At 41.3% G+C, this 25,854-nt stretch overlaps 1 protein-coding gene across 1 annotated transcript in view; it reads right to left on the bottom strand.

Annotated features, from left to right (window-relative positions):
* Positions 1–6,287: 6,287 nt before the first annotated feature.
* Positions 6,288–25,854, bottom strand: part of LOC124619514 (probable ATP-dependent RNA helicase DDX28) — a 90,081-nt gene continuing 70,514 nt past the window's right edge. Inside the window, exons 11-12 of the mRNA XM_047145964.1 lie at positions 16,211–16,363; positions 6,288–6,454 (exon numbers count right to left, since the gene is read on the bottom strand). Of these exons, the coding sequence (XP_047001920.1) occupies positions 6,359–6,454; positions 16,211–16,363 (249 nt within the window). The 3' untranslated portion in view covers positions 6,288–6,358. The remainder of the gene's footprint in view (positions 6,455–16,210; positions 16,364–25,854) is intronic.

The following is a 25,854-nucleotide window of genomic DNA, read 5'->3' as shown; positions in this document are numbered from 1 at the left end:
TCAAATTTGCATTTTACACAGCGTACAGAAAGTAACTAAGCCAACTTCTAATAAGCTTATAATATCAACTGTGGAAGAATCTCATTTTTTCACATCTGTTTCTCTCATCAAACCTAAAATAACACTTTAATGGTGGTAAGCATCTGAAGTGTGTCTCGTAAGAAAAGCATTAAACAGTAACAGCAATGGTGACAAAGTGTCATTATGCAGAAGTCCGCATTTATTCATGTGGTTTTAGCACTTAGCTGTTGTGATGTTTTTGGTTTAATTTAACATGTTCATCAATTTTTGCTTTTTTTCTGTGTGAGCACAAAGGATGAACTCTCAAAAAAAACTTTTGTGTAAATGTAGTATTGTATATTTAATTTCCTTCACATAGACAGATTTTATTCAAAGTATTTGAGAGGACTGCGATTTTTAATCGTATATGCCAATTACGTGTTTTTGCTCATATTTTGTGGGGTTTGAACATTTTCCTCAGTGTTGTGTTTTTTAAGTCCAGGCTGCATGAAAAAGGAAAATAGGGTTTCACTGTACTACTAAAAAGGCCCTATTCATTTTTTCTCTAGCACTAATAGTTTCCTTGTTGCAGGGGATGGAAAAATCGCAGATTATTAAGAATATGGTTTAAATGTTACAGTGTACTGTTAAATGAAGTGGGTTAAGAACAACTATTAAATATGATTGCTGCATATTAAACACAATAGAACCATAATAGGGGATAAATTGTGTTCTGGGGGTGTAATCACAGAGTACAGAAGTAAGTAGAGGGGCCTTTCCTGTTTCAAAGGATGGTGGAAGGCTTGTGTCCAGACTCCCACCCCCACCCCTTTGGTACCTAGAGCACCTAGTGCAGCACTAGTCACACTGCTGTTTTCTCTCTGTGTATGTGTTTACTCACTTTTTCATTTCACCTTTCTACTGAGTTTGCTTTAGGTTTGTTAGTTTTCAAGTTAATTATAACTTGTTCATTTTACAATTGCTGATGGCAGAATGTGGAACTAAACTTTGTTTACATACACATGGGACCAAAGGCATCTGACAATACTCAGAAGTACACAACTGGTGCATGCACCTCGGTATTATACAGTCATTTTATAGTCATACTGCATTACTACTTCTGCGTATTCTTGGCATCTGCTGAAATGGATAGTCATCGCACAAATATGCATTATCTAAGAGTTCGCTCAGGTGGAAAAGTGTTGGTAAATAATGTAGTTCAGTTCTGTCAAGAAGAAAAACCTAAAGGTCTGCAAAATTTTAAAGAATTAAAAGTACGATATTTCTTAGAACAATAAGAGAAAATAGGGTGCGAAAAAACCTAAAACTGTGATCTGAGCCCCAATTCCATTTGTTAGATCATAAAACAACAGTTTTATCTTAATTTCAATGCTTCTTTTAGAAGAATGTAATAGCAGTTGCTTTAGTTATTAGACAGTAACACCAGCTATATTTTATTTATTTTTTCATTTCCTATACTTTCTGTAGAATATATTAAAAAAGAAAGTACTGTTGTCTCATACACGCACAGCTGCATTGTTCAACCATAAAACAAGTTTTATTTTCCTATCATCCATTTCAATTGTTGTTCTGCAAATGTGTTAACAGAATGTACTGTTTGCTGCACTTATGCCAAGTACAGCTCTGGAACCATGTTGCATTTTGACTGAGTGTAGTTATATCCCTTATGTGTCATTCGAAACAACCAATAGCAGACCATGTCAACATTTCACAACATGCTTTGCAGTTGCATTGTTAACAGGTAATACATAAACAAGCGAATAAATTCAATAATATAGGAAGTACTGTTTCCTGAAACTGGGCAGCATAGACTGAAAAAACATACAATCGGCATCATGAGCTGATGACTTCTGGTGTCTTTTCATTTCATTAAGGTTTTCTTTCACTTCCAGCTTCGTTTTGTATTGGCATCATACAAGAAAGAAGAACCTGAGGTAGATCCGCATTTCACACAGCAGGAGACAATAGCTGCGTGTTTGGGACATAACTGCCAACCTCATTGCAGAGAATCTTCAACATATCTCATATTTTCACAAGAACAGAAAGAGGTTTCATTCTCCTCCCACCATTAAAAACAATTTTGATATGTTAGCTACATTTTGTATGCAGCAGCCTATGTCTTAAAACTCACCAAACATAAACTGCCCAGGGACTACATTTTTCATTTCAAACTTTTCAAAATATGTGCGGTGCTGTACTTTGAAGTATCACAATAACTAAGGGGTATAATGAAAGAAAACAACCTCATTATCAAGCTGAAATGTGTGTGACTACAAGATGTGGAAAAAATATATTTTCTTCCCACATAGTTTCCCCAAAATCGAATGAGAAAGGCTGCAAAGCGGAGAACACATGCGTATCCCAAACAGTGGCCTTTTTTTTGGGGGGGGGGGGGGGGGGGGGGCACATAGGATGACCTGTGATTTCACTTCCCCATGCATCGTGCGATACATGTTGCTTGGAGCGACCGGCACCTCAGTTGTTGTGGGTGCCCACTGGCCTCTTTATTTGCTTCTATGCTATGTGGATGTAATAGTGGAGAAGGGAAAGAGGCAAGGAAGATCGGTAGATTGTGGTCATGCAATTCCCTATTTCATAGTTCTGCAAACTGAAGATGAGCAGGTGATTCCCCACTCTATCAATTCCACTCTGTCACAAGAAGCAACTACAGGATGTTTCACAAAGTTATACCGATCCGCCACAGCATGGCTTATGAAACACTGGAGACCCACAGAAATGCCGGGGGGGGGGGGGGGGGTTTATTTTCCACAAAGATGTGAGTTACTAATAATACTAACACAAGAAAAACATGTAGACAGAATATACATAAATCTCTGCACACTTTTCTACCATGCAAGAGAGGAAATTGATTCTAAGTTATCCTGTACGGCAGCTTCCTGCCCAGTCAACTTACGTGAGTGGACAAAATAAGTTCAATGAGCAGCATTTGTTTACACAGTGGAGTTATTTTCAACCTACTAAATGAATACTTACTTGCAAGTCTTAAGAGAACTTTCATATAAAATATGTTTATACACAATGGCTGAGAAATGTAAAATTTGTAAATGTGATGATGATGTCAGTGATCTATGTGGTGTCGGTGGGAAAGGGATTGGATTGGTAAATGTAGCACCTTGCTGCTGTCTTATCATTGACAGCGAATTGTAAATCTGTGTAATTGTGTTGCACTCACTTCATGGTAAATTAATGAGTGACCAGAAAGTTACTGCATTTTATCTTGCCATTGTGTTACTGCAGGAATTGCTGGCATTTGTTGAGTGGGCTTCACTAATGAGCCACTTACTACACATCCACTTTATATCTTTCCAAGATGAGTGTAAATATATCTGGGACTGACCATGTGCAAATTTGGAACAGTAATCTGCTGTAATGCATTGCTTAGTTTATGGTGAAATGTCTTAAGTTCTATAACGTCTAGATGACCTATTTCTGTTGCAACAGGAGATAATTTAAGCCACTGGGCCTCTTCAAATGTGGGGAGAGCTAAGGTTGCAGTGATGTATTTGATACTCCTCACACTGTGAAAAGTATTCCAGCCAGTGAAATTGACAATGTCTAATAATATTGACAGCATGTTAACTCGGGGCAGGCTCTTCAGTGTGGTACACGGGTGACAGCTCCAGCTGTTGAGCTCCTTTATATAACAACTCGTCCAACATCTGCAAATACATACTCACTTAAGAAACTGAAAATAACTCTATGATTTAATTGCAAGCTCAAGTTATTACCTACTCACATAAGTGAACTGGATAGGAAATGATACAGAGGTATAGTCCGTCTACAAAATGAAAACTGAACAGTTCTCTGGTGGAGGAAGTTGCCTTTCCTGGAAGAATGCTACAGCTGCAGTACACAATGACTAAGAATCAATTTGCCCTCTAGCAGTGTATCCCTATGCAATTTTTTGCATAAGTATGCACCATGTGCAAGTCTAGAACAGTAACTCAAACATGTATTTCATGTAGTGTTGATGTGCACTTTGTGAAAAATAATTTGTGCACTGTGTCACTAGTGATTCATACAGCATGCTGTGGAGGGTCAGTAGAACTTGTGAAACGTCATTTAGTTGCTTCTTGTGGCATACTGGTGTATATACAAGTGGTGAATCATCTGCTACAGTTTGCAGACCTACAAAGAAGGGAACTGCATGACCAGTACCTTCCCTCAGACGTCAACCTTCCACCTCCACGTCCATTGCCCTCTTACATCCCCCACAACACGATTTATGCCTTAATAAGCTCTATTGCACTTATATGTGGTACACACATTTAATACAAGTTCTTGACCCACTTCATTTAACAAACTGTAACTTTTTATAATTAAAACACTATTTTTAATAATTTGTGATCACCCCTTGAAAGAAACCATTAACACTAGAGGAAAAAATGAATATGATCTTTTTGGGGGAAATTATTGTATTTTAATTTTGTACTGGGAAACATTTTTGGTAGAACCCACAGTTTTAGATTATTCAAGGAAAACATCAAACATTAACTTTAAACATCCCTATTTCACCTTTTTCGGTCTTCATTGACTGGGCTACGTGTTACATATACGCAGATGTGCAACTGAAATAGAGATGGCTGCCATGTGGGAGAAAGAGTGCTCCTACTGTGTTAGTATGGAATAGCTCATTATAGGATGTGACCACAATTTCACTCATCTTTGACTAATCCATCTTATTAGTACAGAGAATCAAAGACCAAATCTTGATCTTGTGGCAGAACATATGAGAATTGTCTATCATGAACAACTCAGTTCAGGCACTAAACAATAAAAAGTCCAGGTTGGAATTCAAAAATATTATGAAATAGATTGCTATTCACCATAAAGTTGACATGTTGAGTTTCATACAAGCATGACACAAAGTTTCCAGCCAAAGCCTTCTTCAGAAAAAGAAAAAAAAAAAAGAAAAAAAAAGCAAGCAAGCACACCATACGCGTATGTGACCACTATCTCTGGCCAGCTGACTGGAGCAGCCGGAGAGAGTGGTTTTCTTTCTTTCCTTTGTGTGTGTGTGTGTGTGTGTGTGTGTGTGTTGGTCGTTTGTTCGTTTATTTGTTTCCTTTTTCTGAAGAAGGCTTTGGCCAAAAGCTCAATGTATGACAGTCATTCCATTGTGTCTGTCTATAACTCAGTGCATCATCTTTATGGTGACTATTAATCTATTCTTTTCATAACATTATCAGTTCAGGACCTGTGGCTCTGTACACAAACCTTGAGGGTGTGGAGCTAGATGGCACAATTGTTTTCATATTGGAAGGAAGGAGGGCAAGTTACTCAGGTGCAATGTTGAGAAAGGCCCACCTGTGTGTGAATGGGAAAAGAGAGCACATGACTCTGAGAACTTTGGTTGTATTTCTCACAAAGCATGCCTCATGAAACTGCCAACATTGTCAATGCTCTCCTCACATCATCGTTCTGTGAGAGTTATATGGAGGTTGGCCCTCTCTTCACTTTGAATTGCATGCTAGCAATCTGTTAGGCCTGTAATGTCAAACAAAACATGAGGGAAATTCAACCATTTTATTCATTTGGCACAAGTAGAAGAGGATTTTAGTGAATGCAATACTTGCATATATTCATGGCATTAAAGAGTGAATCATAGGCTCAAGAATATTTCAGGAAAATACCACAAGATAAAAATGTGAATGTTTTCTCTGTAGTAACCTTATGTAATTACTTCCTTACCTATGTATTTCAGTTTTGGAATTGTTTAGGAAACAAAGCCTTTCCCACTTACCTCCTCATCTTTACTTTGTCTGTCCTATCACCTCAGACTGGCGGCGGAGCAGTTCTACTGTATTTGACCTCCTAGTCTTTCTGATGTATCATCTTGTCCTCGCAACCTATCCTCTTTTTTTTCTTCCTGAAAAAAGAACTAACACATCTGGAAACTACTTTCATGTACTTCTGTCAGCAAAACCCAGCCCTGAGAGCACAAAGGTGGTGGGGGCTGATTCAATGTTCTTCCTTGGATTTAAGCTTTTGGACAACCTTGTTTATGTGCCTTTCTAAACTTCTGAATGCTTCAGCTATATAGTGAGTGGTTACCTTTACTCCTTCCATATTTACAAAAATTCAGGTCCTGGCTGGGAAAGGAAAGGGGTTAAAACACACACAGGCTGACTTTATCCTTCACCAGCATAAATTTGGCAGTGTAGATGCTTTTTGAAGTGTTTGTCAAAGAAAAATTCATATTTTCTTGTTTCTGAAATTTATTTTATTCAAACATAACTTAAAAAGAAAAAAAAATACACATTTGAGAAACTATCACAGCATTATAAAGTAGTGGAATTTGCTTTCATACAATATATCAACTCTCTCCCAGACCTTTCATCAGTCTGTATGATATGATTTTCTTTATATTAGCATTCACATTTGGTAGGGCAATCATCTTGCGGACAGAATGCTGAAAGAGAAACAACAATTACATTATATTTCTAAATAAGTTGCAGACTGCATAAAGCACAAAAGTGTGTGCGTGCAGGGGCGGCGGCAGAGTTTAACTGTGTTTGCTCTTTTCTTTATATTAGGAATGTAATTTTACCTGCATGCATAATGTCAAAGTAAAATTTTCATATCAAAAGAGAGAATATTTTCTTACACTATATGTTACAAGGTCATGCCGAACAGTAATGCCTCCAAATTTTTTACTTGAAAACTCTTAAAGCTTTTCCAATAAAAATGTTTGTAATATTCTATTTCTTTATTTTTCATGTCTACATATTTGTAGCCCTGTCGCTTGAGAGCTCTGAATTGTTGCATTTAACATGGCAGTTAGTAACATAACTGCTGCTGTGTGTGAGAAAGAATGCGCTGTAATTGAGTTTTGAATCCAAAAAGTTTGCTTACACATGTAGCAACCTCTCCTTCAGCAGGATAATGCAAGACCAGTCATGAGTACTGCAGCAATCCAGCGTCTTTGCCATCAGTCATCCTCTGTACAGTCCTGATTTGGCCCCATTCGATTTTCACCTGTTTCTAAGGATTTCACTTTGATAGTTATGAAGTGGCGCAAGCACAGATGAGAGAGTGACACCATCAATAAAACCAAAATTATACAGCGACAGCACTGGCAAACTGATCTCTCATTGGGACAAGTTTAGAATGTTAGCCATGTGGGGTTGTTAGATCCACAATTGGGCGACTCCTCAAGTGGCAGATAGTGGCAAGGTTCCCAGATATGGGTGGTATTGGGGAAATGAAATACCCAGGGTGGACCAAATACTGCCTTGGTCCTAAACCCATTTTTGACAATTTTCTGGCATGCTGCGGCTAGCAGTCAGCATCTCTTCACCAAGTTGATGCAGCTGCTACAAATAAGCCTTGAGCCTCAACAAACAAGTTTTTAACACTTGTGGTCTCCAACAACATCAACTTGAAAAAAATCTTGATGGGACAACAGGAAAAAATCCACTACCCCAGGTCCCAGTACGTATACTGGACTTTCCTGGTCATCCGATTCTTTGGGATTGGGAACATCATGAGAAGGAGAAGAGTTGGAGCTTCTCAACACCTCTTAGCAATCATTATACTGTCACACACAAATATGTTGGTCAAGGGCAAACTCTAATATGTTACAACTGTTCTGGAAAAACTTCTGCACCCCACCCTACACCCACCCTCCTACCACTACCTACACCAGCCCTGTAACTGTCAAAACATATACTATCAACGGGAGAGCCACCAGTGTCATATTCCAGCTGTTAAGTAAACACTGTTCAGCCTTTTATGTCAGTGTGACTACCACCAAGATATCAGTTAGGATGAATGAGCATAAGCAGAGGGTGTATACTGGCAACACACAATGCCCTATTGCAGAGCATGCTCTACAGCATGACAATCGTGAGCTCGGTGCCTGTTTTACCACATGCACCATCTGGATTCTTCCCCTTTCTCACAACTCTTCAGGAGGGAACTAGCAGTACACGTACTTGGCCTCGATTTACTTTAATTTCTTCCGTCTCAGCATTTCTTCGCAGTAACTATTACTTTCTTCACTCTGTTCTAGTTTTCTATATCTTTCATTGTCTATTTTTCGCTGCCTGCCGCCGCCACTCCCCCCCCCCCCCATCTCTGTTATGTACAATAAACTTTTGTTCACTCTATTAACTTGTACATGATGTTTTAACAGTAACCTCTGTCTTGCATATTACTCTGTCTTCCACCTTTTTCAAATCTCATCCATTGCAGTCCCCAACAATCAGTCTTTCCTTCTCATCCTGTGCGGTAAGTCTCCCCTAACCAGTGGTTCTGGATGACTTTTCCAAAATCTCCTCCTTCAACCCTTCTGCCTGAAAAAGGAGCCACTGGCTGGGAAAGCTTGCCTAATTATAACATTCTTTTATGTATGTGTTATGCCACCACTTGGTGAGTAGATTTTTTTTATCTATCCTATTACACTATACTTGTATCACCAAAAATTTATTGTTACCTTTATTATATTAATATCTTCACAATACAAGAGACACGTTTCACAGATGAAAACCACTCCAACACAGAAAACTACAGGATATACAAAGGAAAACCTGCAGTCAGAAGAGGAACACCAACAATCTTTGGCATATGATTTGCAGTTCAGAAATCAATCAAAGACAAAAGCCTACATTTCAATTCAGTATCAAAGAATTTCTGCAATCATCAATTCACATGCGCCGACAAATGATCAAAATACACTCCTGGAAATGGAAAAAAGAACACATTGACACCGGTGTGTCAGACCCACCATACTTGCTCCGGACACTGCGAGAGGGCTGTACAAGCAATGATCACACGCACGGCACAGCGGACACACCAGGAACCGCGGTGTTGGCCGTCGAATGGCGCCAGCTGCGCAGCATTTGTGCACCGCCGCCGTCAGTGTCAGCCAGTTTGCCGTGGCATACGGAGCTCCATCACAGTCTTTAACACTGGTAGCATGCCGCGACAGCGTGGACGTGAACCGTATGTGCAGTTGACGGACTTTGAGCGAGGGCGTATAGTGGGCATGCGGGAGGCCGGGTGGACGTACCGCTGAATTGCTCAACACGTGGGGCGTGAGGTCTCCACAGTACATCGATGTTGTCGCTAGTGGTCGGCGGAAGGTGCACGTGCCTGTCGACCTGGGACCGGACCGCAGCGACGCACGGATGCACGCCAAGACCGTAGGATCCTACGCAGTGCCGTAGGGGACCGCACCGCCACTTCCCAGCAAATTAGGGACACTGTTGCTCCTGGGGTATCAGCGAGGACCATTCGCAACCGTCTCCATGAAGCTGGGCTACGGTCCCGCACACCGTTAGGCCGTCTTCCGCTCACGCCCCAACATCGTGCAGCCCGCCTCCAGTGGTGTCGCGACAGGCGTGAATGGAGGGACGAATGGAGACGTGTCGTCTTCAGCGATGAGAGTCGCTTCTGCCTTGGTGCCAATGATGGTCGTATGCGTGTTTGGCGCCGTGCAGGTGAGCGCCACAATCAGGACTGCATACGACCGAGGCACACAGGGCCAACACCCGGCATCATGGTGTGGGGAGCGATCTCCTACACTGGCCGTACACCACTGGTGATCGTCGAGGGGACACTGAATAGTGCACGGTACATCCAAACCGTCATCGAACCCATCGTTCTACCATTCCTAGACCGGCAACGGAACTTGCTGTTCCAACAGGACAATGCACGTCCGCATGTATGCCGTGCCACCCAACGTGCTCTAGAAGGTGTAAGTCAACTACCCTGGCCAGCAAGATCTCCGGATCTGTCCCCCATTGAGCATGTTTGGGACTGGATGAAGCGTCGTCTCACGCGGTCTGCACGTCCAGCACGAACGCTGGTCCAACTGAGGCGCCAGGTGGAAATGGCATGGCAAGCCGTTCCACAGGACTACATCCAGCATCTCTACGATCGTCTCCATGGGAGAATAGCAGCCTGCATTGCTGCGAAAGGTGGATATACACTGTACTAGTGCCGACATTGTGCATGCTCTGTTGCCTGTGTCTATGTGCCTGTGGTTCTGTCAGTGTGATCATGTGATGTATCTGACCCCAGGAATGTGTCAATAAAGTTTCCCCTTCCTGGGACAATGAATTCACGGTGTTCTTATTTCAATTTCCAGGAGTGTAGGAAGAAACTACAAGAAGTCGAAGATTTTTGGGAAGACAGAAGAATTGACAAAAAACAGAAAGACATGTTAAAATTGTTATGGGAGACTTCAATGCACAACTAAGCAAAGAGTTGAAGTATAACCAAATCACAGGCCCATAAACAGCAAACAAACACATCAACAAGAATGGGGAACATTCATACCTTACCATCAAAATTATAACTAAACAAAAATCATGTAAATGCAATTTCAAAAGCCAATATGGAAAACGCCCAAAAACATATGGGGAGAATTTCAAATAGACCATGTAGCCAAAACAGACAAAAATACAAGCTAAATTCCCAATGCAAGAATACACAAAGAATTCTTTGAGTCTGGCCATCACTTACTCCAAATACAAATCAGGTCAATCCCAAGAAACAGAAGAAGACAAACACAGAAAAAATTATAAGATCAGACCCAGAATATCTGAAGATAAACAAAGACAAAATTATTGAAGAAATTGATCAATTCAACAGAAAATTGAACAGACCTCACGAACACAATTCAGAATGCAATGTGTTGGGGTCAACCTCCAAGGAAACGAAAACATGGATGGTGGGACGAAACTTGTGATCAGCCCTGGAAGAAGTTTGCAGCAGCAGCAGAACAAAAGATATGTGGCAGGATTTCCACAAAGTCCAGAAACAATCCCTTAAAGATATTAGAAGAGTCAAAAGCACAAAATAGACTAAATGAAATTGAGGAAGACTTCAAGAGAAATAACACAAGAAATTTCTACACAAACACCCATGCCAGAGGGAGGACTCGAACCTCCGCCAGGTGGGGCCATGAAATCCATGACATGCCACCTCAACCCATGTGGCCACTCCGCACAGCACTTGTGAGAAGCCCAAAGAAAAATTACACTTCATGAAAACAGTACCAAACCCAGATTCAAAACCAACTTCAATAACAAAGGAAGATGAGATTATAAAACAACTAAGAAACAACACAGTCTCAGGAGAAGACAGCATTACCTCCAAGATCTGTAAACTCAAAAACTAAACCATCACAAATATGGAATACAGAGAAAATTCCACAGGAATGGAAATGTGCATTGATTCACCCACTCCACGAAAAGAGTGACAAGAGAGACCCTAACAACTACAGAGATATCTCACTGTTACCAGTCTCCACCAAAGTTCTCTCCATGGCATTACTCAACAGACTACAACCACAGGCTGCAGAAAAGGGAGATCCTGTACTGAACAGATTTGGAATCTGTAGGCACTTCTGAAGGTCAGACAGACGACCAACACTGTATTCACGTTCATGGACTTTAAGAAGGCCTATGACACCGTGACACTTTATCCTTGCCACACTAGAAGAACTAGGACACTCCTACAAGACACCACATCCAAAATAAAATTTATGGGAAAAATCTCAGACCCATTCAAGATACATACAGGGGTCATATAAGGAGATGGTCTTACCGCTTTTACTCAATGTGGTCTTGGACAAAATCATCAAAGGATGAGGGGGAAAGGTAAAAGGAATTCACTTAGGAAGAATGTGTGCAAACAAGATGATCTTAACATACCTGGCATTTGCAGATGACTTGGCAATACTTAGTAACAATAGACAAAAGCACTGGAATACTTACATGAAGTCTCTGCCAAAAAAGGTTACACATATCATATAAGAAAACGCAATGTATGCTAAGAAAGAACAACAATCACCAAGCCATGTACACAAAATACAGAAAGGTTAACAGAATGGAAAAATTCAAATATCTTGGAGAATATATACAAATATGACGATCAAACAAGGCAACCAACATAGAGCAGAAAAACTTCAGAAAGTACACAGACTGACATGTTGTTGTTGTTGTTGTTGTTGTTGTGGTCTTCAGTCCTGAGACTGGTTTGATGCAGCTCTCCATGCTACTCTATCCTGTGCAAGCTGCTTCATCTCCCAGTACCTACTGCAACCTACATCCTTCTGAATCTGCTTAGTGTATTCATCTCTTGGTCTCCCCCTACGATTTTTACCCTCCACGCTGCCCTCCAATACTAAATTGGTGATCCCTTGATGCCTCAGAACATGTCCTACCAACCGATCCCTTCTTCTGGTCAAGTTGTGCCACAAACTTCTCTTCTCCCCAATCCTATTCAATACTTCCTCATTAGTTATGTGATCTACTCATCTAATCTTCAGCATTCTTCTGTAGCACCACATTTCGAAAGCTTCTATTCTCTTCTTGTCCAAACTATTTATCCTCCATGTTTCACTTCCATACATGGCTACACTCCATACAAATACTTTCAGAAATGACTTCCTGACACTTAAATCTATACTCGATGTTAACAAATTTCTCTTCTTTAGAAACACTTTCCTTGCCATTGCCAGTCTACATTTTATATCCTTTCTACTTCGACCATCATCAGTTATTTTGCTCCCCAAATAGCAAAATTCATCTACTACTTTAAGTGTCTCATTTCCTAATCTAATACCCTCAACATCACCCGACTTATTTCGACTACATTCCATTATCCTCGTTTTGCTTTTGTTGATGTTCATCTTATTTCCTCCCTTCAAGACACCATCCATTCCGTTCAACTGCTCTCCCAAGTCCTTTGCTGTCTCTTGACAGAATTACAATGTCATCAGCGAACATCAAAGTTTTAATTTCTTCTCCATGGATTTTAATACCTACTCCAAATTTTTCTTTTGTTTCCTTTACTGCTTGCTCAATATACAGATTGAATAACATCGGGGAGAGGCTACAACCCTGTCTTACTCCCTTCCCAACCACTGCTTCCCTTTCATGTCCCTCGACTCTTATAACTGCCATCTGGTTTCTGTACAAATTGTAAATAGCCTTTCGCTCCCTGTATTTTACCCCTGCCACCTTTAGAATTTGAAAGAGAGTATTCCAGTCAACATTGTCAAAAGCTTTCTCTAAGTCTACAAATGCTAGAAACGTAGGTTTGCCTTTCCTTAATCTTTCTTCTAAGATAAGTCGTAAGGTCAGTATTGCCTCACGTGTTCCAGTATTTCTACGGAATGCAAACTGATCTTCCCCGAGGTCGGCTTCTACTAGTTTTTCCATTCGTCTGTAAAGAATTCATGTTAGTATTTTGCAGCTGTGGCTTATTAAACTGATTGTTCGGTAATTTTCACATCTGTCAACACCTGCTTTCTTAGGGATTATTATATTCTTCTTGACGTCTGAGGGTATTTCGCCTGTCTCATACATCTTGCTCACCAGATGGTAGAGTTTTGTCAGGACTGGCTCTCCCGAAGCCGTCAGTAGTTCCAATGGAATGTTGTCTACTCCCGGGGCCTTGTTTCGACTCAGGTCTTTCAGTGCTCTGTCAAACACTTCGCACAATATCATATCTCCCATTTCATCTTCGTCTACCTCCTCTTCCATTTCCATAATACTGTCAAGTACATCGCCCTTGTATAGACCCTCTATATACTCCTTCCACCTTTCTGCTTTCCTTTCTTTGGTTAGAACTGGGTTTCCATCTGAACTCTTGATATTCATACAAGTGGTTCTCTTTCCTCCAAAGGTCTCTTTAATTTTCCTGTAGGCAGTATCTGTGTTACCCCTAGTGAGATAAGCCTCTACATCCTTACATTTGTCCTCTAGCCATCCCTGCTTAGCCATTTTGCACTTCCTGTCGATCTCATTTTTGAGACGTTTGTATTCCTTTTTGCCTGCTTCATTTACTGCATTTTTATATTTTCTCCTTTCATCAATTAAATTCAATATTTCTTCTGTTACCCAAGGATTTCTACTAGCCCTCGTCTTTCTACCTATTTGATCCTCTGCTGCCTTCACTACTTCATCCCTCAAAGCTACCCATTCTTCTTCTACTGTATTTCTGTACCCCATTCCTGTCAATTGTTCCCTTATGCTCTCCCTGAAACTCTGTACAACCTCTGGTACTTTCAGTTTATCTAGGTCCCATCTCCTTAAATTCCCACCTTTTTGCAGTTTCTTCAGTTTTAATCTACAGTTCATAACCAATAGATTGTGGTCAGAGTCCACATCTGCCCCTGGAAATGTCTTACAATTTAAAACCTGGTTCCTAAATCTCTGTCTTACCATTATATAATCTATCTGATACCTTTTAATATCTCCAGGGTTCTTCCATGTATACAACCTTCTATCATGATTCTTAAACCAAGTGTTAGCTATGATTAAGTTGTGCTCTGTGCAAAATTCTACCAGGCGGCTTCCTCTTTCATTTCTTAGCCCCAATCCATATTCACCTACTACGTTTCCTTCTCTCCCTTTTCCTACACTCTAATTCCAGTCACCCATGACTATTAAATTTTCGTCTCCCCTCACTATCTGAATAATTTCTTTTATTTCATCATACACTTCTTCAATTTCTTCATCATCTGCAGAGCTAGTTGGCATATAAACTTGTACTACTGTAGTAGGTGTGGGCTTCTTATCTATCTTGGCCACAATAATGCGTTCACTATGCTGTTTGTAGTAGCTTACCTGCATTCCTATTTTCCTATTCATTATTAAACTTACTCCTGCATTACCCCTATTTGACTTTGTGTTTATAACCCTGTAGTCACCTGACCAGAAGTCTTGTTCCTCCTGCCAGCGAACTTCACTAATTCCTACTACGTCTAACTTTAATTTATACATTTCCATTTTTAAGTTTTCTAACCTACCTGCTCGATTAAAGGATCTGACATTCCACGCTTCAATCAGTATAACGCCAGTTTTCTTTCTCCTGATAACGACGTCCTCCTGAGTAGTCCCCGCCCGGAGATCTGAATGGGGGACTATTTTACCTCCGGAATATTTTACCCAAGAGGACGCCATCATCATTTAATCATACAGTAAAGCTGTATGCCCTCGGGAAAAGTTACGGCCGTAGTTTCCCCTTGCTTTCAGCCGTTCGCAGTACCAGCACAGCAAGGCCGTTTTGGTTATTGTTACAAGGCCAGATCAGTCAATCATCCAGACTGTTGCCCTTGCAACTACTGAAAAGGCTGCTGCCCCTCTTCAGGAACCACACGTTTGTCTGGCCTCTCAACAGATACCCCTCCGTTGTGGTTGTACCTACGGTACGGCTATCTGTATCGCTGAGGCACGCAAGCCTCCCCACCAACGGCAAAGTCCATGGTTCATTGGGGGGAGGCAGACTGACATATACACACTAAAATAAATGAAATATTTCAAGACAGGCTGAACAAAGGCACTACAGTACAGTTGTACTACCAGACACACTCTATGCATCAGAAACAACCACAACCGGAGCATCAGGCCTCATAGGGACAGAAAAAATAGAATGTAAAATGCTCAGAAAAAATTTTTGGCATAGTACATAGAGACCGACCAAAGAATTATATGGACACGCACATAGAATGAACAACAACAGAAACACAAAGAGGATCTTTGATGTAGTAAACAGTTCAATCAAAAAAAATCAATTGGTTTCAAGAAATAAAAAAAGACCTAAAACAAGCAGGGATCAGTATTGAAATCATAAATGAAAGAGAAATTCAGAAACAAATATTGAACACAAAATCTGAAGTGAAAGAAAGGAAACGAATAATGATAATGATCATGATCATCATCATGTAAAATGTCGCTAACCTTTGTTTTATTTAAATAGCTTTAAGAGTTTTCACATAAAAATTGAAAGCATTACTTTTCAGTATGCCGTTGTAGGTTTTGATATTTTTTTTAAAGACCTAATATATTATTTAATCAGCTGATGCAAGATACAAAAAAAAAAGATAGATACTGATTAACATTTGCACTGATACAAAAATTACAGATGCAAAAGAGCAATAATAGGCAGTAAAGACACTAAAATTCTGCAGTTAAAAATAAGTATACATTTTAAAATTGACAATTATAAGACTGAACAATGAAAACTCCATGTAGGAATATCAACACTGTAGGAAAAGACAGATTGCTACTTACCATAAAGGTGACACATTACTTATGTTACACACAGGCACAATTAAAGGACACTTTCACAAGTTGTGTAAGTGTCTTAATTGTCCCTGTCTGCAATTTAATGTGATAATTGTTGATTTATAAGACTGAAGATATTATACCTCTATATCCTGACAGAGCTTGATTTCACGTGGTCCCTCCACAAAATTGGTTATGTGACAACCACTAGAGCTGCCAACACGACCTGTACGACCACATCGGTGGATGTAATCTGCCATGTATACCGGGAAGTCATAGTTCAGAACATGTTTCACCTGGAAAAGAAATTATAATGCTTAGACACAAAATTATTATGTGACAGTACTAGACAGGGAGTTGGTGGTCAGCACATTTCAAATACTTCTGTGAGTATTGAATAAACAGAAACTGACTTAGATTTACAGAACTGGTAAACTGAATTCAGCAATACAGTTACTTGGTCCCATAGTAAACAAACTAAGTGACTTCTTTCTATGCTGTGTCACTTCGAGTTCCCTTCTGTCTCTATTGAGCTAGTGCTTGTGGAACATTAAACTCTGTTTTTGTTTTCAAAGCCCTGTCTGGTCACCCTGATATAAGTTGTCATGGTTTCCCTAAATCGGTTAAGGATTCTTTGAAAAGGACATAGCTGATCTCCCTCTGCACACTTGCCCTAGCTGAGCTCATGTTCCATCTGTAATGATCTTGATGGCAAAGGGAGATTAAATCCCAATATTGTTTCCTTCCTTATTTACTGTAGCTTTGATTCTGTAGCAGCTATGTTTAACAGTGTCAAGCCAGATCAAAATTGCAAAAATGGAATAACTTATAGTTCTATGTGGATAACTTATTACAAATGATGTGTTTCTTTAAGTTCGCCAGTGGGTAAAATATTCAGTCATCTATTTGATTGGGCTGTCCCAGATAAACACATAAAAATGATTTTCTTCACTGACAATAGCACATATTTTAGTTAACTTCACAATTAGAAGTAACATATCCTTACACTATATAAGATCTGAACACAGAACTGGTTCACTGTATATACACCACCCAGACAAAGATGGCATGCAACAATGTCCATGACGTTTGTCTGTAAAACATGATGACAAATACATATGAGGCGCATCTAGAAAGTAAGTTTCCTAATGATGATGCCCATCAGAATTCATTGTCAGGTCTATGGGTAGAACATCATGAGCAAACAGATGGTGCATCGCTGGCGTAGGCTGTTTTCCAAAGGTAATCAAAGTGTCCATGATGAAGAGTGCAGTGTGTGACTGCCCCTCATCAATGATCACCTGACTGAATTGGTGTGGCAGCGCATCCTGGAGAACCACTGCTTCAAGATTATGGAGCTCAGCAACCGGTCAGCATTTTCACAATGACGAAGAGCTGAAGATGACTGTCACATGCAGTTCCATTCACTGGCAGCAGACATGACACAGTAATACAAAAGTTGATCCCACAATATTACAAGTGTGTCAATTCTTTAGGTGACTATGTTGAAAAATAGCTCAACATTGCTGTACATGTTGCCAATAAAGTTTTCCATGTAACTGTTATCTTTGTTTTTAAAAAATAGTGAAACTTACTTTCTTGTATACCATGATAAACTTTATTGATTGCTAGCTGACGAATGGGGCATTGCCCAGGTATTCATTTTGCCAATTTTCTGTAAGCAACAAAAACCTAAGTCAAACACACACAATAAGTGGAAAATGTGGGTTCAAGTCCCTGTCTGGCACAAATGTTCATGTGTCATGAACAGATAGCATATTTACACCTAATACAGCTGACATTAAACAATTCGCAATTAGTGAATAAATAACAAACATTGTCAGATTAAATAAGGAAATCATGAAAACTCTCTTTGTTGGCAGAACAATGCCCAAAAAATGCAAGTCTCCCAAACAACTTGGCTTCCAGCAGATATGATACACTTATACAACCCATTAGGTTTAACACACTAAGAATGAGCCTGTAAGTAGCAGAGAGAGAGAGAGAGAGAGAGAGAGAGAGAGAGAGAGAGAGAGAGGAGGGCGGGGGGGGGGGGGCTGCAAAGGGAAGTAAATTATTTATTGGGGGACAGGGGGCAGGCAAGAAGTAGCAAGTCACATGGAGACTTATGTAATACACTACTTAAGTCACCAAATGTTGTAGGAATCCAGCACAATACCCCTTCACACATTTCTTGTGGAGATAGTGGAGACACCCGCACAATGTGCCAGACCATTGTCATTTCAATGATCACACTACACTAATGTCTTGAGAACCTACCACTGTACTTTGTCTGTAGATTCTGAGTCTGCTACATCTATAATCTGCAAGCCACCTTACAGTGTGTGGTGGAGCATACTCTGGGAATCATTGTCTGTTTCCCACTTTTCTGTTCTAGTCACAAATTGTGCACAGGAAGCATGATGATTTCTAGGTCTCCATAAGAGCTCAAATCTCTCTAGTTGTACCTTCATGGCCTTTTCGCAAGATATATGTAGGAGAAAGCAATATGTTGGTGATTCTTCTAGAAATCTACACTCGCAGAATTTGTGGTGCAAACCACAGTGATGCAAATGCCTCTCTTATAGCAGCCACTACTACAGTTAGATAAACATCTCTATAAAATTATCACACTCACTCAGTAAACAAACCCTTGATTAAACACACTGTTCTTCCTTGGATCTTCTATATCTATCTCAGTTTGGATACTTGCTCATATGAATGCAATGAAATCACAACACTACAAAAACAAATCAATTTTGAGCCTGGTCTGCCAGTTTTGCAATTCATATTCTTTTGGTACACTCTCATTAACAGAGACATGTCATTTGTGTAATATATGGTAATCAGTTAAAAACATTATGGCCACATTCTTAATAGTTTCTTAGCCCACACTGGACTACTAGCTTCAACTTGAAATGACACAGATTCTACAAGTGCTCTGTATCTGACAAAGAAACAGAGGATGCAGGACCTTCAGCTATTATCAAGATGGCTCCACCATCTCTTTCCTAAGAAGGAAGAAATACTGTCTCTATGACTGCTCACCTACTATTTCTGCAACCTGACATACATTCACAACCAGCAGATAACCAGGTTCCAGTCATATGCTGGAACCATCCTACATGGTGACAAGTCAGTACAAGCCAGCGCAAGCACCAGGTGTGAGTAAAGTTTGAGGACAATGAACAAAACATGCTGGCTCATTGTACATGGTGTCTCCTGTGGCAGCCATATATAGTGCCATTCCCACCGCCAGCAGATCTCACCTCAGTGACCGTGGCACTGCAATCGAGTCCCATGCTCCACATGGAATTCCTTTCACCCATCTATTTGAAACCTCACTCAACAACTAGTAGCAGCATTTGCAGGCACTCCAAGCTTTATGCCAGCCGCATCCAGTGGCCCATCCTTCAGAGCAACAGCACTTGCTCAGCGTCCACTCCGGGCTCCATGGCGGCTGCGCCCAGTGGCTCATTAGTCACAGCACATATTCTTCTTTTAAGCTTTCACTCAGCATACACTCCAGATTTTATGCTGGCTGTGTCCACTGGCTCATCTTGTGAAGCACACAATGACCCTCTTCTGTTAGCCATTCCACAGCAAACTGTGTACCAGCCCGGACTTGCAGATTTCAACAGTGTTACTTGTCAAGTTTTCTCTCTCTTTGTGAGTCACTAAAGACCGTGCTTACTTGCCAGGTGTTATCTCTAACTGTGAAGTGTTATTGTTTAGCAAACGTCAGACAGTAGCCCAATTATGACGTCAGACAGTAGCCTAATTATGCTACTCGAAGAGGTACTCTCAATAAAGAATATGTTGTTCTTTGTCTGCTTGAGATCCCATACTTCTTCACGCACCATTCACCATCCACAACAGAATGTTCGCACTCAAAGGAGGTTCCACTTCCCGATTAGGACTGGAGTTATGTCACTTTTGTTGTAATTTCTGGGTACATGGTTATTTGTAGTAAGACTATAGAAACTACAGAGCAACTGATATTCATAAACACACTCTACAATTCTTGAAAGTTTGAAGTCTTTGTTGAAAAGTACAGGATGGAATGTAACAATATTATGAAAAGGAAAGTTGCTACTAACCATATAGTGGAGATGCTGAGTTGCAGATAGGCACTACGAAAAGGCTGTCACAAATAAAGCTTTCAGCCCATAAGGCCTTCGTCAAAAATAGACAACACACACACACTTACTTTTGTATGTATGTGTGTGTGTGTGTGTGTGTGTGTGTGTGTGTGTGTGACAGAGAGAGAGAGAGAGAGAGAGAGAGAGAGAGAGAGAGAGAGATCTATTTTTGACGAAAGCCTTACCGGCCGAGAAAGCTTTATTTGTGACAGTCTTTTTGTCGTACCTATCTGCGATTCAGCATATCCGCTATATAGTGAGTAGCAACTTTCTCTTTCACAATATTGAAAAGTACTGACATATTTCTAGCCATCATACTATAACAATCTGCGCCATAGTCAAAAGGAATGACAAAAGAAGGAAGTAAGATGACACAACAAGATCATTAGAGAGGCAGCACAATCTCAGAAGAGAGAAGGATGGAGAAGGAAATCAGCCATGCCCTTTCAAAGAAACTATCCCAGCATTTACTTTACGTGATTTAGGGAAACCATGGAAAACTTAAATCTTGCTGGCTCAATGAGGATCATGATAAATGAAATTTTCAATGCCATTTACAGTTGAATAGTTTTCTGTACATAACTCAGAAAAAAACAGTTTTGTACAAAGAAGATGTGTCATCACCAGTAACAAGAATGCACAGTAGAAAGAATATCTACAATGTGGGAAAAGATAGATTGCTACTTACCATACAGAAGAAATGTCAAGTTACAGACAGGCACAATTAAAAACACTCACATGTAGCTTTCGGCCACAACCTTCGTCAGTAAACAGGTGGAATATACAGGGACTAAACTCCAATAGGCACAGCGTCCTGGGACCTCTGCTGTTCCTGATCTATATAAATGACCTGGGTGACAATCTGAGCAGTTCTCTTAGGTTGTTCGCAGAAAATATTAGATACAGGCTCCCAGGTAGATGCTATTTTTCTTGACTTCCGGAAGGCGTTCGATACAGTTCCGCACTGTCGCCTGATAAACAAAGTAAGAGCCTACGGAATATCAGACCAGCTGTGTGGCTGGATTGAAGAGTTTTTAGCAAACAGAACACAGCATGTTGTTATCAATGGAGAGACGTCTACAGACGTTAAAGTAACCTCTGGCGTGCCACAGGGGAGTGTTATGGGACCATTGCTTGTCACAATATATATAAATGACTTAGTAGATAGTGTCGGAAGTTCCATGCGGCTTTTCGCGGATGATGCTGTAGTATACAGAGAAGTTGCAGCATTAGAAAATTGTAGCGAAATGCAGGAAGATCTGCAGCGGATAGGCACTTGGTGCAGGGAGTGGCAACTGACCCTTAACATAGACAAATGTAATGTATTGCGAATACATAGAAAGAAGGATCCTTTATTGTATGATTATATGATAGCGGAACAAACACTGGTAGCAGTTACTTCTGTAAAATATCTGGGAGTATGCGTGCGGAACGATTTGAAGTGGAATGATCATATAAAATTAATTGTTGGTAAGGCGGGTACCAGGTTGAGATTCATTGGGAGAGTGCTTAGAAAATGTAGTCCATCAACAAAGGAGGTGGCTTACAAAACACTCGTTCGACCTATACTTGAGTATTGCTCATCAGTGTGGGATCCGTACCAGGTGGGGTTGACGGAAGAGATTGAGAAGATCCAAAGAAGAGCGGCGCGTTTCGTTACCGGGTTATTTGGTAACCGTGATAGCGTTACGGAGATGTTTAATAAACTCAAGTGGCAGACTCTGCAAGAGAGGCGCTCTGCATCGCGGTGTAACTTGCTCGCCAGGTTCCGAGAGGGTGCGTTTCTGGATGAGGTATCGAATATATTGCTTCCCCCTACTTATACCTCCCGAGGAGATCACGAATGTAAAATTAGAGAGATTAGAGCGCACACGGAGGCTTTCAGACAGTCGTTCTTCCCGCGAACCATACGCGATTGGAACAGGAAAGGGAGGTAATGACAGTGGCACGTAAAGTGCCCTCCGCCACACACCGTTGGGTGGCTTGCGGAGTATCAATGTAGATGTAGATGTAGATGATGCTGTAATTTACCGTCTAGTAAGGTCATCCGAAGACCAGTATCAGTTGCAAGGAGATTTAGAAAAGATTTCTGTATGTTGTGGCAGGTGGCAGTTGACGCTAAATAACGAAAAGTGTGAGGTGATCCACATGAGTTCCAAAAGAAATCCGTTGGAATTTGATTACTCGATAAATAGTACAATTTTCAAGGCTGTCAATTCAACTAAGTACCTGGGTGTAAAAATTATGAACAACTTCAGTTGGAAAGACCACATAGATATATTGTGGGGAAGGCGAGCCAAAGGTTGCATTTCATTGGCAGAACACTTAGAAGATGCAACAAGTCCATTAAAGAGACAGCTTACACTACACTCATTCGTCCTCTGTTACAATATTGCTGTGCGGTGTGGGATCCTTACCAGGTGGGATTGACGGAGGACATTGAAAGGGTGCAAAAAAGGGCAGCTCATTTTGTATTATCACGTAATAGGGGAGAGAGTGTAGCAGATATGATATGCGAGTTGGGATGGAAGTCATTAAAGCAAAGACGTTTTTCATCGCGGCGAGATCTATTTATGAAATTTCAGTCACCAGCTTTCTCTTCCGAATGTGAAAATATTTTGTTGAGCCCAACCTACATAGAAAGGAATGATCATCAAATTAAATAAGAGAAATCAGAGCTCGAACAGAAAGGTTTAGGTGTTCATTTTTCCCGCGCGCTGTTCGGGAGGGGAATGGTAGGGAGATAGTATGATTGTGGTTTGATGAACCCTCTGCCAAGCACTTAAATGTGAATTGCAGAGTAATCATGTAGATGTAGGTAGATGTAGATGTCAGGAGGTTGTGGGGCAGGGAGGTGGGGAAAAATGGAACAAAACAAGAGAAGGGAAGGACGGGTGGATGCGTTGGCAGAAGGCTGCAAATAAACGGGGGGGGGGGGGGGGCAGATATGAGAATAGGGAGGAGATGACAGAACATACGGGGTGGAAACTGTTGGGTGAAGGGTATGGAGACAGTATGTTACTGTACGTTGAGGCCAGCATAATTATGGGAGGGGAAAATGTGTTGTAAGGATAACTCCCAGTTCAGAAAAGCTGGTGGTGGAGGGAAGGGCCAGATGGCACAAGTAGCTAAGCAGCCATTGAAAACAAGTGTTTTACCTTCAGCTGCATGTTGTGCCATAGGGTGGTCTACTTTGCTCTTGGCTACAGTTTGGTGTGGCCATTCATCCTGGTGGACAGCTGGTTGGTAGTCATACCAATACAAAAAGCTGTGCAATGATTGCAGCAGAGCTAGTAAATGACATGGCTGCTTTCACAGGTGGACCAGCCCCTGATGGGGTAGGATAAAACTGTGGCAGGAATGGAATACAAATTGCTGGGTGGGTGGATTGGGCAGGTTTTGCACCTGGATCTTCCACAGAGATATGATCCTTGTGGCAAGGCGTTGGTATTGGAAGTGACATAGTGATAGGCTAGAATGATGTGGGCATTGGGTAGATGACGGAACACCACTTGAGAAGGGGTTGGAAGTATCTCGGGTAGGATGTCTCTCATTTCAGGGAACCATAATAGGTAATCAAAGCCCTGGTGAAGGATATAGTTCAGTTGTTCCAATTCGGAGTGGTACTGGGTGACAAAGGTGACACTCCTTTGTGGCTGGCTTTTGGGGCTGGGGGGATTGTTTGAAGGCCTTGGTGAGACCCTCAGCATATTGAGCAAGGGAGTTTTTGTCACTGCAGATACATTAACACTGGGCAGCCAGTCTATATGGGAGGGATTTTTTGGTGTGAGAGGGACGATAGTTGTCAAAATGCATGCACTATTGGTGGTTAGTTGGTTTAACGTGGACAGAGGTTCAGATGGAGACATCAGAGACAAGGTGGTCAACATCTAGGAAGGTGGCACACTTTGTTGAGGAGGACCACGTGAAGCAGATGGGAGAGAAGGTGTTGAGATTGCAAAGGAAGGAAGATAGCTTGTCTTGGACCTGGATCCAGGTCATGAAGATACTATCAATGAACCTGAACCATACCATGGATTCGGTATTTTGGGAGGCCAGAAAGGTCTCCTCCAGTTGGTCCACAAGTAGGTTGGCATAGGCGCATGCCATGTGGGTGCCCATGGTTATGCCAAGGGTTTGCTTATATACCTTCTCTTCAAATGAGTAGTAGTTGTGGTTTACAATAAAGTTAGTAAGGTGTATGAGGTAGTGGGTTTGGAGTCTGAAGGATGTTGAGGAAGGTAGTGTTCAATAGCGGTAAGACCATGGGCATGAAGGATGTTGGTGCATAGGGAGGTGGTGATGAGTAGGGATCCAGGTGGTAAACGGGTGGGGACAGTAGAGAGTCAGTGAGAGAAGTGGATGCTGTCTTTGATGTGGGAGGCTAGAATACGGGCAGTTGGTTGGAGGTGTTGGTCAATGAGTGCCAAAAATCTTTCAGTTGGGGCACAATAACCAGCCACAATAAGGCATCCAGGATTGTTGGGTTTGTAGATTTTGGGAAGCATGTAGAAGGTGGGTGTGCAGGATGTCATAGAGATTAGGAGGGAAATGGATTCACGTAAGTCTTTAAGCAGGGATTAAATTTTGTGTTGGACTTCTGGGATGGGATCACTATGGCAAAGTTTACAGAAGGAGAAGTCAGACAACTGGTGAAAGCCTTTGCCTGGCACCCACAGCAATTCATCACAACAGTGGTGGGGCCTTTGTCTGCTGGTAGGACGATTAGATCAGGATTTGTTTCGAGGTTATGTATGGCTGTTCTTTCTTCCACTGAAAGGTTGGTGTTCTGAGGAAGGGACCTGGGGAAGGATGGTGAGGCTATGTTGGAGGTAAGGAATTCCTGGAAGGTGAGCAGCAGGTGGTTAGGTGGGAGGGATGGGGGGGGGGGGGGGGGGAGGGGGGGGGGCAGGATCATGGTTGGATGGTTGTACAAACTGGAAGAGTCAGGGCTCAGTGTTGGAATTATGATGGTTTTATAAAAACACGGGAGAACTGCCGGATATCAGTAACGTCCTGCCACGATATTTCGGCGCAGAGTCTTCTGGCCATCTTCAGGTGAGTGCCACTGTGGTGTGGAGGCTAGACTCTGCCACTTTTAAACCGACAGTATTTTGGCAGTACGTTGATGACACTTTTATAGTGTGGCCTCATGGTCTGGACCATCTCCAAGAATTTTTACGTCACATGAACTCCATACATGAAAACATAAAGTTTACTATGGAGATAGAGAAAGATGGTTGTCTGCCATTTTTAGACGTCTTGGTGCAACAGAAGAGTGATGGCACACTTGGTCACTCGGTGTACAGAAAGCCCACTCATACAGACCTGTATCTACAAGCTACTAGTTGCCACCATCTAGCACAAACAATGGGCGTTCTCAAAACCTTGATCCACCATGCCCATACTATCTCTGACGCCGACAGTCTTCAAATGGAACTGGAACACAAGCAAAAAGTATTTTTGAAGAACGGCTTTTCACCTAGGCAAGTGAACAGAGTGATGAAGACCTACAAACGACGGAACAAGGAAGAGGAAGAGGCCTTCAGGTCGACTGTTTATCTACCATTTATTCTTACTATTATTCTTCACAGATAGGCAGAATATTGAGAAAGAATCAAGTGAGAGTCATCTTTCGTCCTCCT

Source organism: Schistocerca americana, chromosome 1 (genome assembly GCF_021461395.2).
Source record: "Schistocerca americana isolate TAMUIC-IGC-003095 chromosome 1, iqSchAmer2.1, whole genome shotgun sequence".
Taxonomy (NCBI): domain Eukaryota; kingdom Metazoa; phylum Arthropoda; class Insecta; order Orthoptera; family Acrididae; genus Schistocerca; species Schistocerca americana.
This window is presented reverse-complemented; position numbering and strand designations above follow the sequence as displayed.